General features: G+C 45.4%; 1 protein-coding gene across 1 annotated transcript in view; it reads left to right on the top strand.

The window, feature by feature from the left end:
- Positions 1 to 14,313, top strand: part of LOC115206848 (roundabout homolog 1-like) — a 454,555-nt gene that overhangs the window by 196,498 nt on the left and 243,744 nt on the right. The window contains 1 exon segment of the mRNA XM_029774026.1: positions 9,834 to 10,160. Coding sequence (XP_029629886.1) covers positions 9,834 to 10,160 — 327 coding nt within the window.

Genomic DNA, 14,313 nt, shown 5'->3' on the forward strand with positions numbered 1-14,313 from the left:
GGAGAGCTACAACTCATCCTGAATTGTGTCCCTTGGGCCTCCGCTGAAGATTCATTGATTTCTTCTTTTCACATCTCAACACTGTTGTACAGCTGACACAACCTCACAATTGGAGAAAGCGTTAAAGGCTTTTTCCTTTGGGAAACACCTCGCTTGTTTGTCCATGGTCTTTACTCACATCTAGTGATGCACTTGAGAAAATTGCAATTAGAAGGAAAACCACTTAAAATAATTGAAAGGTTAATTTGATTTAGCTGTTATTGATAAATGAGCCAAATGTTAGCGTGCCATCTTCCCTACTCCTCTCCCTGACTTACCACGAGCCATATCACCCCCTCACCCTCACCTCCATGTTGTTATGCTGCCTGCTATCTTTCATCTGGATCGGCCCTGTGTGGAAAAAGCCTGGAGCCAGAGGGGAAAATACTGCTGCCATTGTTTTAGATCCAGACGGGGCCCCAGAGCAGGATGGATCCCAGCCTCCCAGAGGAGCACTCTCCTGGGCCGCCTCACTCCCGACCTGGCCTCTATCGCCATGGGAGCTCCAGGGATGGCTTTACCAGCTGACAGAGTGAGGAGCTGGGGCTGGTGCTCCCGGCCTGAGGGCCTCCTCTGGGTACTCTCCTGATGAGTGATAGGGATTATGCCAGCACCCTACAACCCCCCTGCTGAGAACTAGCTAGGGCAGCTTGGTTTGATTGCAGAATCATCAGATCTGTGACCTGGATGTCTCACATCCAGACAGGCATCACATCATTCTGCCGAAAGACTAAGACCTTGATAATAATGTGATGACCATGAATTGTATTGTAACGCTTAGTTACTATGAATAAGAGACGTACGTGTCAAATTGCAGGAGAAGCCATTTTAACCCCTGTAAACACACAGCACACACTAGCCTCTCTCATAGCAGCTATCCAACACACCAACCAAAGGAGCTAGACTTCTAGACGGTTCATTTGGGGCGATAGTAGTGTTGACTTTCAGCAGCTGTGTGTTTAAACCCTGAGGTAGGATTTTTTCTCCAATAAAAGTGCCAGTCATTTTAACGGTGGCTGCATTTTTCGATTGGTAAGTGATACCTCTTTTTAAGTGCTACAGTTGTATCACCACAGTAATGGTAGCCCACTCTATTTGGTAAACTGAGACAAAGGCAGCAGGAAGAAAAGAGACCATAAAGACATCAATCCCACTCTCCTCCTCCTCCTCCCCACCAGCCTCCCTGTACACACTCACACAGTGAGCCTTAATCCTGGCTCTCAGCAGTGTAAGCGATAGCCTTGTGTAACATTAAAAACATGCCCCTGATCTGATGCAACTGGCAGAGTCATTCACACTGTGCATTCCAGGGTGGGACCCTAGCAACGAAACGCTATTAAGATTCTGTTTCACCTTCCTGCCTGTGTTGTCACCTAATCTGCAGGGCACAAGGTACCTGTCTTTCCCCCTTATTACTCCCTCTCTATCAGCCTAGGAATTTATCACGCACTCTTTAATCTGGTTAGCTTCACAAATCGTATCAATAGCTCGGTTTCCATTGAATTGGCAACAGATTTAATGCACATTTTCTAAAATCCGCATAGTGGTGTGTTTTCACCAAACGGGCTTGGTGCAGATAAAAATCACTGTGTGATGATGGCGTAGTGCACACCCTCAAAAATGTTTTGCTTAAGTTTTCATGTACCGAATAAAAATTGTATTTCCATCACATTTTCACCTCCACTGATAGTTTTGTCACAAAAACTGTTGCTTCAAATAGCAAATGTGCCTCCTTTGGTCTTACACGTGTTCTCCAGACAACAGCAGATACAGTGCAGGTAGGCTGGTCTATATGATGACATTATTATGGATAAGAGCGAGAATATTTTTATTTGTCAAGCATCGACCAGAATAAGACCCTCTCTTTATTGTAGAGGAGCATCAAGCTCATCACTGTTCACTTTCACCACCCTGTGAAGATCAACTTATTTCATCTGTAGCCTAATAAACTGCATGCTGTCCAGAGTGGTAGTGGGAGGACCACACACCATATCATCTGTAGCCTAATAAACTGCATGCTGTCCAGAGTGGTAGTGGGAGGACCACACACCATATCATCTGTAGCCTAATAAACTGCATGCTGTCCAGAGTGGTAGTGGGAGGACCACACACCATATCATCTGTAGCCTAATAAACTGCATGCTTCCCGAGTCGTAGTGGGAGGACCACACACCATATCATCTGTAGCCTAATAAACTGCATGCTTCCAGAGTCGTAGTGGGAGGACCACACACCATATCATCTGTAGCCTAATAAACTGCATGCTTCCAGAGTCGTAGTGGGAGGACCACACACCATATCATCTGTAGCCTAATAAACTGCATGCTTCCAGAGTGGTAGTGGGAGGACCACACACCATATCATCTGTAGCCTAATAAACTGCATGTTTCCCGAGTCGTAGTGGGAGGACCACACACCATATCATCTGTAGCCTAATAAACTGCATGCTGTCCAGAGTCGTAGTGGGAGGACCACACACCATATCATCTGTAGCCTAATAAACTGCATGCTTCCCGAGTCGTAGTGGGAGGACCACACACCATATCATCTGTAGCCTAATAAACAGCATGCTTCCAGAGTCGTAGTGGGAGGACCACACACCATATCATCTGTAGCCTAATAAACTGCATGCTTCCAGAGTCGTAGTGGGAGGACCACACACCATATCATCTGTAGCCTAATAAACTGCATGCTTCCAGAGTCGTAGTGGGAGGACCACACACCATATCATCTGTAGCCTAATAAACTGCATGCTTCCCGAGTCGTAGTGGGAGGACCACACACCATATCATCTGTAGCCTAATAAACTGCATGCTGTCCAGAGTCGTAGTGGGAGGACCACACAACATATCATCGCGTGACTCCAACTTTACTTCCATATGATGGTTATTATATCAATATTTGCACTTAAAACCGTTTCTACTGCCGTTTCTCGAATAAAAGATGCCACCATATAGAACAAACAAATGATCTGTTTATAAACATTTATAAAATTGTAACGAAACATCCTGTTTACATCACAGCTGTCATGATTTTTTGATATTTTTATACGGTATGACTTCACTCACATAAGAACTGTGGATGGAAACATGGTACTCTTCATGTTCTCTTCATAACTCCTGCTTCTCTGCTCTTTTCAAAGCTATTCCTATTAGAAGAGACTGTGTGCCAATGTACATGTTGTCATTGGCTGGTGTGGCGTTGGCACAGTGGATAGTGGGCAGGGGCATGTCTCCCAGTCTCCTCCTGGCCACCCCAAGGCCACGGCCCTGCTGTTATCTCAGCCGTAAATCCCCCTGCGGTCCCCTAATCACAAATTAATGCTCTGGCTGATAGGGTGAGCCCCACCACGCTCTGCCATGCGCTGCCTGCCTTATCTCAAAGCCATTGCCCATATCACACTACAGCTCTGCAGCTCTGCAGCTCTGCAGCTCTGCAGCTCTGCACTGCTGGAGGTCTGGAGGGACAGGCTCAGATTCTATAACAACATGGCCAACTCTCCAACTTTAACTTCACTTTTTATGGGCTGATTGACCTTGTTTAAAGGGTAATGACACACACCTCACTGGGTCATTAGGTTCTGAGGTGAGATTAGTTAGGATGACGTCACATGTTAAGGTCACTGCATTATCATATTTAGCTAGAGGCACAAACATGTCTGTCATTGTCCCAATCTGGCCCAGAGGACAAACGGCAGTGACAACAGATCTAAATGTGCCTATGTTGCTTCGCTCTCCCTCTGCCTCCTGTAAGGTCTCTTGGGGAGAGGGCAGGCAGGCAGGCAGGCAGGCAGGCGGCTGGCTCTCCTCTTCCTCAGTCACAGCCAAGGCAGCAGCAGTGAAAACGACAGGGAATGAAGTGAAAGTCATATTTCCATTTGAAGTTAAGGAAGTCACTGGAGCTGAACTTACGTAGCATCTTAATTTGATCACTCTTTCGTTGCTGGTCATTTTCCTGTGCCGCAGGAAAATGTAGATGAGCTTTGTGATTTATTCAGTATTGCACTTTTCCTGTAGCCCACTGTTGTCCAGCTATTAGTCTAACCACTGATCAAGCAACATTATGAATTAAACGTTGGAATCCTGTTCTGTGGGATTATTTTGCTATGACAATTCTGGTCAAATTAAGATCTTACAAATGTAGCTGCTGGGTGATAATTTTTTTGTCTCACTCTCTCTCTCTCTCAATTCAATTCAATTTCAATTTAAGGGGATTTATTGGCATGAGAAACACATATGAACATTGCCAAAGCAAGTGAAATAGATAATAAACAAAAGTGAAATAAACAATAAAAATGAACAATAAACATTGCACTCACAGAAGTTCAAAAGAATAAAGACCTTTCAAATGACATATTATGTATATATACAGTGTTGTAATGATATGCACATAGTTAAAGTACAAAAGGGAAAATAAATAAACATAAATATGGATTGTATTTATAATGGTATTTGTTCTTCGCTGGTTGCCCTTTTCTTGTGGCAGTAGGTCACATATCTTGCTGCAGTGATGGCACACTGTGGTATTTCACCCAGTAGATATGGGAGTTTATCAAAAATGGGTTTGTTTTAGAATTCTTTGTGGATCTGTGTAATCTGAGGGAAATATGTGTCTCTAATATGGTCATACATTGGGCAGGAGGTTAGAAAGTGCAGCTCAGTTTCCACCTCATTTTGTGGGCAGTGTGCACATGGCCTGTCTTCTTTTGAGAGCCAGGTATGCCTACGGCGGCCTTTCTCAATAGCAAGGCTATGCTCACTGAGTGTGTACATAGTCAAAGCAGTGGTCAGGTATTCTCTCTCTCTCTCTCTCTCTCTCTCTCTCTCTCCATAAGTCTTTTTTCTCTTTCCTTGTGAATTGGTGTGAATTTGGTGTGAATTGGTGTGAATTTGGTGTGAATTGGTGTGAATTTAGTGTGAATTGGTGTGAATTGGTGTGATTTGGTGTGAATTGGTGTGAATTGGTGTGAATTTATTGTGAATTGGTGTGAATTTAGTGTGAACTGTTTTTAATTACAAAACCCCATGTACCTATTGACCTGCTTGTTGGAGGACTGTTGTCTTATTCACAGCACTAGTCCCAGTGACTGTAGTCTCCGCATGGACTTGGTTTTGACTGTCTCCATCATGGTTGCCATCAGGATCTCCTATATTTGCATGACAGTAATCAGACCCAGTAGGTGTGTGACTAAAAGGAAACTGTAAGGAAACAGGTTAATGCTTGTTGTCTGTCAGATTATTCAAATCCTCAATGTGTCAGATCAGGTCAGACAACTCTATAGGATTGAACAATATGAAACCGTTTACTAGTTTGTTTGGCATCATTCCAGTTGAGTTAGGCCTACCTGTGATTGATGAGAGGAAACAGCAGATCAGAGTTGCCCCACTGCTCTGAAAGTGACTGGATGAGTGAGGGAGCACGATAGAACAGCCCCAAACTGAAGTCTACAGACAGACCTCCCATGGGAGTTACTCAGAGACTACTGGTGAGCAGAGAGGGGATGTGAGGAAGGGTCTGGTAGAGTGGGGCATGTTAGATCAGAAGGGGTTCAGACTGCTCTCTTCTCTGGGTGGATCTGGTAACCGTTTCTGGTGGTTTGATGGTGTGTTGTTCATTACTAAGGGGCTTTTAGAAGTTAGAGAGGAGGATCATCACAGAGGATTGTAGCTTTTTTAATTACCTTCATAGTGAGCCCCAGCCCAGCCTCCCTCAAGCTCATCTCTAGTGTGTGTGTCTACAGCCCCAGCCCAGCCTCCCTCAAGCTCATCTCTAGTGTGTGTGTCTACAGCTCCAGATCATGTCCCTGTGTGTGTGTGTGTGTGTGTGTGTCTACAGCTCCAAATCATGTCCCTGTGTGTGTGTGTGTGTGTGTGTGTGTGTGTGTGTGTGTGTGTGTGTGTGTGTGTGTGTGTGTGTGTGTGTGTGTGTGTGTGTGTGTGCCCGTGTATACTGTGTGCAGGTGCCTGTGTGTGATTAGAGTAGAGTGTGTGCAGGAGAAAGAGAGGGTTAAAACAAAGTGAAGAATCTAGCCTGAGGCACCAATCGATCAGATGCTAGCCGTAGAATTCCCAGCAGCCCACTGGTGAGGCTGGGGATCACATTAGCTCATTTTACATTCTCCATCAGGAGAGAGGAGAGGAGCTAAGGAGGAAGAAGGAGAGGAGAGGAGGGGTTAGATGATGGAATAAGAGAGCAGAGAAGAGGGTGGGCAGAGGAGAGAGGAGGTGTGTGTGCGTGTGTGTGTGCGTGTGTGTGTGTGTGTGTGTGTGTGTGTGTGTGTGTGTGTGTGTGTGTGTGTTACAGTGGAGGAGGGAGGTTAGCTGCCTGTCAGTCTGCTGAAAGCACACACCTGTAGAAGGGGCGTGGGAGTGATTCTCCCCCACCCTCCATGGGCCCTTTCTCTTCCTGGAGAGGGGTAATGGAGCTGAAGTAACCAGGGTCAGAGACACTGTCTGTGACACACAGAGGATCACTGGCTTTGGGAAGTAAACACATGCCTGCACGCACTCACACTCACACACACACACACACAGACACACACACACACACACACACACACACACACACACTGTGTCCACCCCTGGGAAGGGATTAGTGATGCCACCTCCCCCTCACCAAGTTGTCTGTCAAACATCTTTCTAACACTGTGTTTGTGATATGTGAACACACACACACACACACACACACACACACACACATGCTGATGGCCTCACTCACATCTCACTTGAATGCGTGGTCCAAGCAAGAGTATTCTTACTTCATCTTGCATAGAAATTTCACAGAAAACAACTTTCTAGGTAAACCTTACTAGGTAAACGCCATCAGATCAACTCTAAGCCTTAAATCAAGAAGATTTGAAAGTGAACTGCAGCCATAAACAGCCAGGAAGCCAGGAGAGAAAAACACTGACTACTACACAGCTCTGTCCCACAGTTTGGCCAATCTAAATGGTTAATAGAGCCCCCTCAAACCCCTGCTTTCAGACGGATCTAAATTAAACAGGAAATAAATCAATGGGGGAGGGGAGAGCAGGCAGATAGACTGCAGAGCTCTTCAAAGGCCTCTTTAATAAAACATACTGTCCTGCCTGTGTTCTCTGGTGAAGGGTTGTGGTGGGTATCGGCGGCAGCAGCGCCTTGGATGTATAGCCTAGTGTTAGTGAGGTTTGCTAGCGTACCTCTTAACCCTGATGATGTGATATGCAGGCTGACCAAAGGGCTGGGCCACGCTAGCCTGGTTAGCCTGGTTAGCATGGTTAACCTGGTTAGCCTGGTTAGCATGCAGGCTGCAGGATCAAAGGGCTGTGATGGGAGCAGCTTACTAATGGTGGTTAATTAGGAGTGGCTCAGACAGATACATGCAACAGACTCAAACATCTGAGACGGACTCTGTTTTTCTGGGGGCTTTATTCAATGTGAGATAGAGGAATAGATTAGCTCTTTTCTCTGGGCATGGGTGTCTCTCTCTCTCTCTTCTCTCGGTATCTCCCTCTAACACCCACACACAGGCGTGCAGTAATAACTCCCTGAGCATCTCTTCAGAAACTCACTAGTAGCTACAGTAATACCCACTCATCATTAACAAACCAGTGTAGGAATTACTTTCACAACACTGTTGCGTTGTTATTGCATCACCTTACTGCCTTATCATACAGACTTCACCATCACCATTTCCTCCTCCACTGTGGACAACCAATATTCCACTTAAACATGAACAGTAAAGACACAGTACAAGCAACATAGCACCATAATAAAGCCTGCAGTAAGGGAGTGGTAATGAGTGACTGGGGTGTAGTGCGTCTGCTCTGTATTTTGGGGGTGTGGGTTAATGATGTTCCGTTGTGTGAGTAGTAGTGATTCATCTTGACCCGGCATCGCCTGTCTCTGATTCTGCTGACTCCCCTCTAATCAGATGCTCTCAGACCATGTTTTAGGGGAAATGGGGAGGATGAATGGAGGATGTGTGGAGAAGAGAGGGCACTGAGATGAGGTAGTGTGGCAAGTCCATGGGATGCTGGGTAAATTAATTGTGACCTTGTGCCGCCAATTAGTCCCATTTCCCTTCAATTGGTGCTGATTTGGCTCCAAAGGCCTATGTGGGGAGATACAGGGTGCAGGGTTGGACACACTCACATACACACACACACACACACACACACACACACACACACACACACACACACACACACACACACACACACATAGACCTGCCATCTTCTATCCCTCAGGCGTTAACGACATCATGCTCATTTGCATTTAAAGCAGTTCTGATAGCCACAGCTCACTGGTCTCAGAACAGCAGTAAAGACCTGAGATGTCATTAGGGCTTACACCCATTGGTTGCCATGTTGCTGCCTCATGTATTAGCTTCTAGTGGTTTCTACCGAGTCTCTGCCCATGTGGTCCTGTATGGCTCACTCCATAGAGCATGGTGCTTGCAGCACCAAGGCTTGTGGGTCGATTCCTGCTGGGTCCATGTATACAGTAACGACTGTACATCAGTTTTGATAAAAGTGTCTGCTAAACGGGGCGGCAGGTTAGAGCGTTGTGGTTAGAGTATTGTGCCAGTAACTGAAAAGTTGCTGGATCAAATCCTTGAGCTGCCAAGGTGAAAATCTGTCGTTCTCCCCCTGAACAAGGCAGTTATCCCACTGTCCCACTGTGTTGTTATAAATAAGAGTTTGTTAACTTGCCTAGTTAAATAAAAATGGATAGACAGTATATTTGTCTGTTTATTAACACAAAGCTGTGAGGTTTGTCTTCCCCCCCCTCTCATTTCTGACAGGGGTACATAGCTGGAACGTTGGGTTGCTCAGCACGAGATGTTACTGTATGTAATGAAAGGCTTTAAAGAATAAGTTACTGTATTTAATTAAAGGCTCTAAAGGATAAGTTATTGTATTTAATGAAAGGCTCTAAAGGAGAAGTTACTGTATTTAATGAAAGGCTCTAAAGGAGAAGTTACTGTATTTAATGAAAGGCTCTAAAGGAGAAGTTACTGTATTTAATGAAAGGCTCTAAAGGAGAAGTTACTGTATTTAATGAAATGCTCTAAAGGAGAAGTTACTGTATTTAATGAAAGGCTCTAAAGGAGAAGTTACTGTATTTAATGAAAGGCTCTAAATGATAAGTTACTGTAGCATTGCTCAGCTCTAAAGGAGAAGTTAAAGTATTTAATGAAAGGCTCTAAATGATGTTACTGTAGCATTGCTCAGCTCTAAAGAAGAAGTTACTGTATTTAATGAAAGGCTCTAAAGGAGAAGTTACTGTATTTAATGAAAGGCTCTAAAGGAGAAGTTACTGTATTTAATGAAAGGCTCTAAAGGAGAAGTTACTGTATTTAATGAAAGGCTCTAAAGGATAAGTTACTGTATTTAATGAAAGGCTCTAAATGATAAGTTACTGTAGCATTGCTCAGCTCTAAAGGAGAAGTTATTGTATTTAATGAAAGGCTCTAAAGGAGAAGTTACTGTAGCATTGCTCAGCTCTAAAGGAGAAGTTACTGTATGATGTAATGACAGGGTAACATCACTCTGAGACAGGTAGTTGAGCAACCTTCTGCTGCTGTGCATATCACAGCCACCTGCCTAGGATTACTTACTCTATTGAGATATCACCAATCCGCTATTGTTTCTCTCTGTTCCTATGTTTCACAATTCAGAGTTAGGTATACATATGCAGATGATGTAATAGTGTTACGGGTAGGTTAAAGATACTTGGTACATGGTCCTAGCTGGCCTGTTGGCCCTTAACATCCAGTGTTAGTGAGTTCTCTCTTTTCTCTTCTCTTCCCAGGATCCCGTCTGCGTCAGGAGGACTCCCCACCCCGGATCGTGGAGCACCCCTCTGACTTGATCGTGTCCAAAGGGGAGCCGGCCACCCTCAACTGCAAGGCAGAGGGGCGGCCCAGCCCCACGGTGGAGTGGTACAAGGACGGGGAGCGGGTAGAAACGGACCGGGACAACCCTCGATCTCAACGCATGCTGCTGCCCAGCGGCTCCCTCTTCTTTCTACGTATCGTCCACGGACGACGCTCCAAACCGGATGAGGGCTCCTACGTCTGCGTCGCCCGCAACTACCTGGGAGAAGCCATCAGCCACAACGCCTCGCTGGAAGTAGCATGTAAGTGCAGCTCGTGTTGGGGCTTTTCTTATTTCTTCTGGGGGCCTCTGGGGCCTCTGGGTTTGGTGTGAATGGAAGAGAAGGGAAGGGGGTTTAGACTGGACCTGGGGCTGAATAGAAGACTCCAGTTTCCTACTTTATTTCCCCCTCAATGTGCTCATTGAGTTGGATAATGTCACAGGAGATGGTTCAGGATGTGTTTGGCCCAGTGGCCCCAGTAGGCTTGAGGAGGCCTGGGGGGAGAGTGGCCTGATCATCCCAGGGTGAGTGCTCTTGTAAAGGACCCATGGTAGGGGGTCAGGAGCTACAATAGGAACAAAGCTGTTTCGGTTGTCCTGCTAGCTCTGGTGTTTGTCAGGGAGATGGATCTGAGTTTTTAATACACAAACCAGGCCAGTCATTGTATCTGTGTTCGGTCATCTTTTAGTGGAGAGAGGTACCTCAGTTTTCATTGGTTGTAGACTAGAGGAGCTCCTCTTTATTACCTACTAGATTGTCTTAATGATGGACCTGCTTTGATGTGGAGGGGGCATTCCATCATTGTGAGGGTCAGTGACTACACTGAAAGGTTTGGGACTAAAAGCTTTCAAACAAATACATAGTGAATAATATACAGTATATAGAAAGAGGCTGGTTGGTTTCTGAGGTCAGATCTTAGACTTGTTATCTGTGCTGTGTCTCTACTGGCTGGTCTGAGGTCAGCTTTTAGATATATGATCTGTGCTGTCTTGTCTCTACTGGCTGGAGAGGGAACGTTGAGAAGAGGATCTCAGATATCAACTGCTTCTCAAGCATGCCCAAGAGCTGTCACCAAAGCCCTCATTGTAATCTATTCGAGAGCGAGGGGTTTGGGGGATGGGCGGTGGACGTTTTTAGGGCGCTGGTGACTGGCTGGGGCTCGAGGGGAGGATCTAATGGTGGTTAGGGGAGTGGGGATGAATACCTAAGGAATGTACCATAGGCTACATGAGAAGGGAAGATACATTCTGTATGTCAGCTGTGGAGTTACTATACTTTCTTCCTATTTGGTTGTGGATGATGTGTATGTTTATAACTCTTGATGTACCATCAGGTGCAGAAATGGCCATAATTAAAAAATGAATCTAAAATGATTTATTGGTTGCTTTCAAGGGCTCTGCCTTTGAAATGAGAGAGCCTGGTACCATGGGAGGACCATGGGGATATAGTAGCAGTGGGTTGGTCACAGAAGAGCGCAGCTGAAACCATACTCTGTGTGTTAGTGGTGGTGGGGACGGTGTCATGTCCTCATCTCCTCTTAGATCTGACCCAGAGTCAGGCTCTGCTGCCCCAAACTGATGACTGTTCCTCTGCTGTCTTTTATTCCCTCAGCCACCCTGCATGGTTAGAGGCCTGCCTTCAGAAAGACTGAAGGTCTCCCAATGAATACATCAAATAGAAATGTCAAGAAAATTGAACAGAGAGTTAAACAGGGCACCAGTTTCCATAAATTGGAATGCTAAAAATATTCCCCCAACAGTGGACGATATAGGGTATTTATTTCAGAGGTGGGTTCTTCAAGTAGAAGAACAAGATGTTTGGCTGGAGCAGGATGGTAGCAGGATTGGAGCGGTGCAGGCCAGAGTAGAGACAGTGGCTGGCCTGGCCCTGGCCACAGCACTGGGCTGCTTATTCTGGACCAGGTTCAAAAGGACCCATAATGACAAGGTTCTGAGCTGCAGCCCTCTCTCTCTCTGTCTCTCTCTGTCTCTCTCTGTCTCTCTCTGTCTCTCTGTCTCTCTCTGTCTCTCTGTCTCTCTCTGTCTCTCTCTGTCTCTCTCTGTCTCTCTCTCTCTCTCTGTCTCTCTCTGTCTCTCTCTGTCTCTCTCTGTCTCTCTCTGTCTCTCTCTGTCTCTCTCTGTCTCTCTCTGTCTCTCTCTGTCTCTCTCTCTCTCTCTGTCTATCTCTCTCTCTCTGTCTATCTCTGTCTCTCTCTCTCTCTCTCTGTCCTCTCTGTCTCTCTCTCTCCTCTCTCTGTCCTCTCTCTCTGTCTCTCTCTCTCTCCTCCTCTCTGTCTCTCTCTGTCCTCTCTGTCCTCTCTCTGTCTCTCTCTGTCTCTCTCTGTCTCTCTCTGTTTCTCTCTGTCTCTCTCTGTCCTCTCTCTGTCTCTCTCTGTTTATCTCTCTGTCTCTCTCTGTCTCTCTCTGTCCTTCTCTCTGTCTCTCTCTCTCTCTCTGTCTTCCTCTCCTGTCTCTCTCCTGGTCTCTCCCTGTCCCCTCTCTGTCTCTCTCCTCTCTCCTCGTGTCTCTCTCTGTCTCTCTCTGTCTGCTCTCTGTCTCTCTCTGTCTCTCTGTCTCTCTCTGTCTCTCTCTGTCTCTCTCTGTCTTTCTGTCTCTCTGTCTCTCTCTGTCTCTCTCTCCTCTCTGTCTCTCTGTCTCTCTCTGTTTCTCTCTGTCTCTCTCTGTCTCTCTCTGTCTCTCTCTGTCTCTCTCTGTCTCTCTCGCTCTCTCTCTGTCTATCTCTGTCTCTCTGTCTCTCTCTGTCTCTCTCTGTCTCGCTCTGTTTCTCTGACTCGACTCTATTTCTCACGCTCCCTCACATATAATTATGTTGTCGGAGCAACCAGATAGAACCCTGAAGGAGAGAGAAGGAGATTGAAGGATAGAGCAGAGAAAACTAAGCACTGAGCTTTTACAAGACCTCGTTTCAACTTCAGGACAGGGACAGAGGGTAACGTAGGGTAACGTGCCATGGACTGAATATACAGGCCTTATAAAAACCAATTTGGACATTGTATGCTTGTGATTGCTGAAAAATGTTCGATAAATCTCAGTTTTATCCTAGTTTATCTTTTTGACATTTTAGCGTTTTATTCCAAGGATTTATTGACTAATTCCACGGGGAGTTCAAGACAAACCCAGAGCTTTTCTCCCCAGTGAAACTTCAGAGAAGGAAGTTAACGTATTAACAATGTTTACTCTACCAAGCTCTCAGAGCCCTGCAAGATTTCACTTTAAAAGCAAAAAACCCCACTACTTTTGTACACTGCTTTCCTAATGACCTGGCTTTTAGAGTTCTCCTACACTCGAGCGACTGTAAACATAATCCAAGTTTCAACAAGTAATGTTTTGTCAGGCTGGGGCGAGCTAACCCAGTTTGTTTGGTTTATCATTAACGACCACGTACAGTACAGAGCCGCAATCTCTCCAGCCGACCCTCTTAATATAGACAGGGTTAATGCATTCACCATGAATCCTGTTTGTCCTGTGTATACTATACTATACTATACTATACTATACTATGCTATACTATACTATACTATATTATACTATACCATACTATACTATACTATACTATACTATACTATACTATACTATACCATACCATACCATACTATACTATACTATACTATACTATACTATACTATACTATACTCACACAGGCTCAAGGTGGGATTCATTCTTTCTCTGTTGATGTTTGCTGTGTGTTAGTAATGGAGACACCAAGTAATGAGACAGCTTTGTTCATGTTTAATAGCATGCTATGGAGAACAAAGAGAGATAGAGCTGTACTGTTGAACGACAGAGAGGACTTGCTGACTGGCTGACTGACTGACTGGCTGACTAGTTGACTGGCTGACTGAATGACTGGCTGACTAGTTGAATGGCTGACTGGCTGACTGGGCCTGCTCTCTAGCAGCAAACAGGCTGATACAGATCACAACGGACCAGGTGACTGGCTGGAGTCCTCTGACTGCACTGCAGGCCACATTAAGTAATGTACAGTATCCAGCTGCCTTTCAAAGAATGACTGAAATTCCTCACCCCAGTTTTTTATGCTTTTTTTCCTCAAACATGGAACTCTGGGATTTTTTAAACTGCAGCTGTTAAAACAATGATCAAAGCCAGAATGTTTTAGACTTGACAAAATAAAAAACAAAGGTATTCTGGAACCATTCTTCCAAAGGGCCGACCATCATCCTCATATCTCACTCTCTGTGTTCATGTATTGACACTGTGTGGGTACCAATGACAAGATCTCTCCTTCTCCCCTTTTCCTCTCTCTCTACTCTCTCTCTCACACACACACGCACGCACGCACGCACGCACACACACACACACACACACACACACACACACACACACACACAGTGCTGTGTAAAGTCAACCTTGGCTGTAACAAAGTAGTTTCCTCT

This window comes from Salmo trutta, chromosome 13 (genome assembly GCF_901001165.1).
Source record: "Salmo trutta chromosome 13, fSalTru1.1, whole genome shotgun sequence".
NCBI classification, from domain to species: Eukaryota; Metazoa; Chordata; class Actinopteri; order Salmoniformes; family Salmonidae; genus Salmo; species Salmo trutta.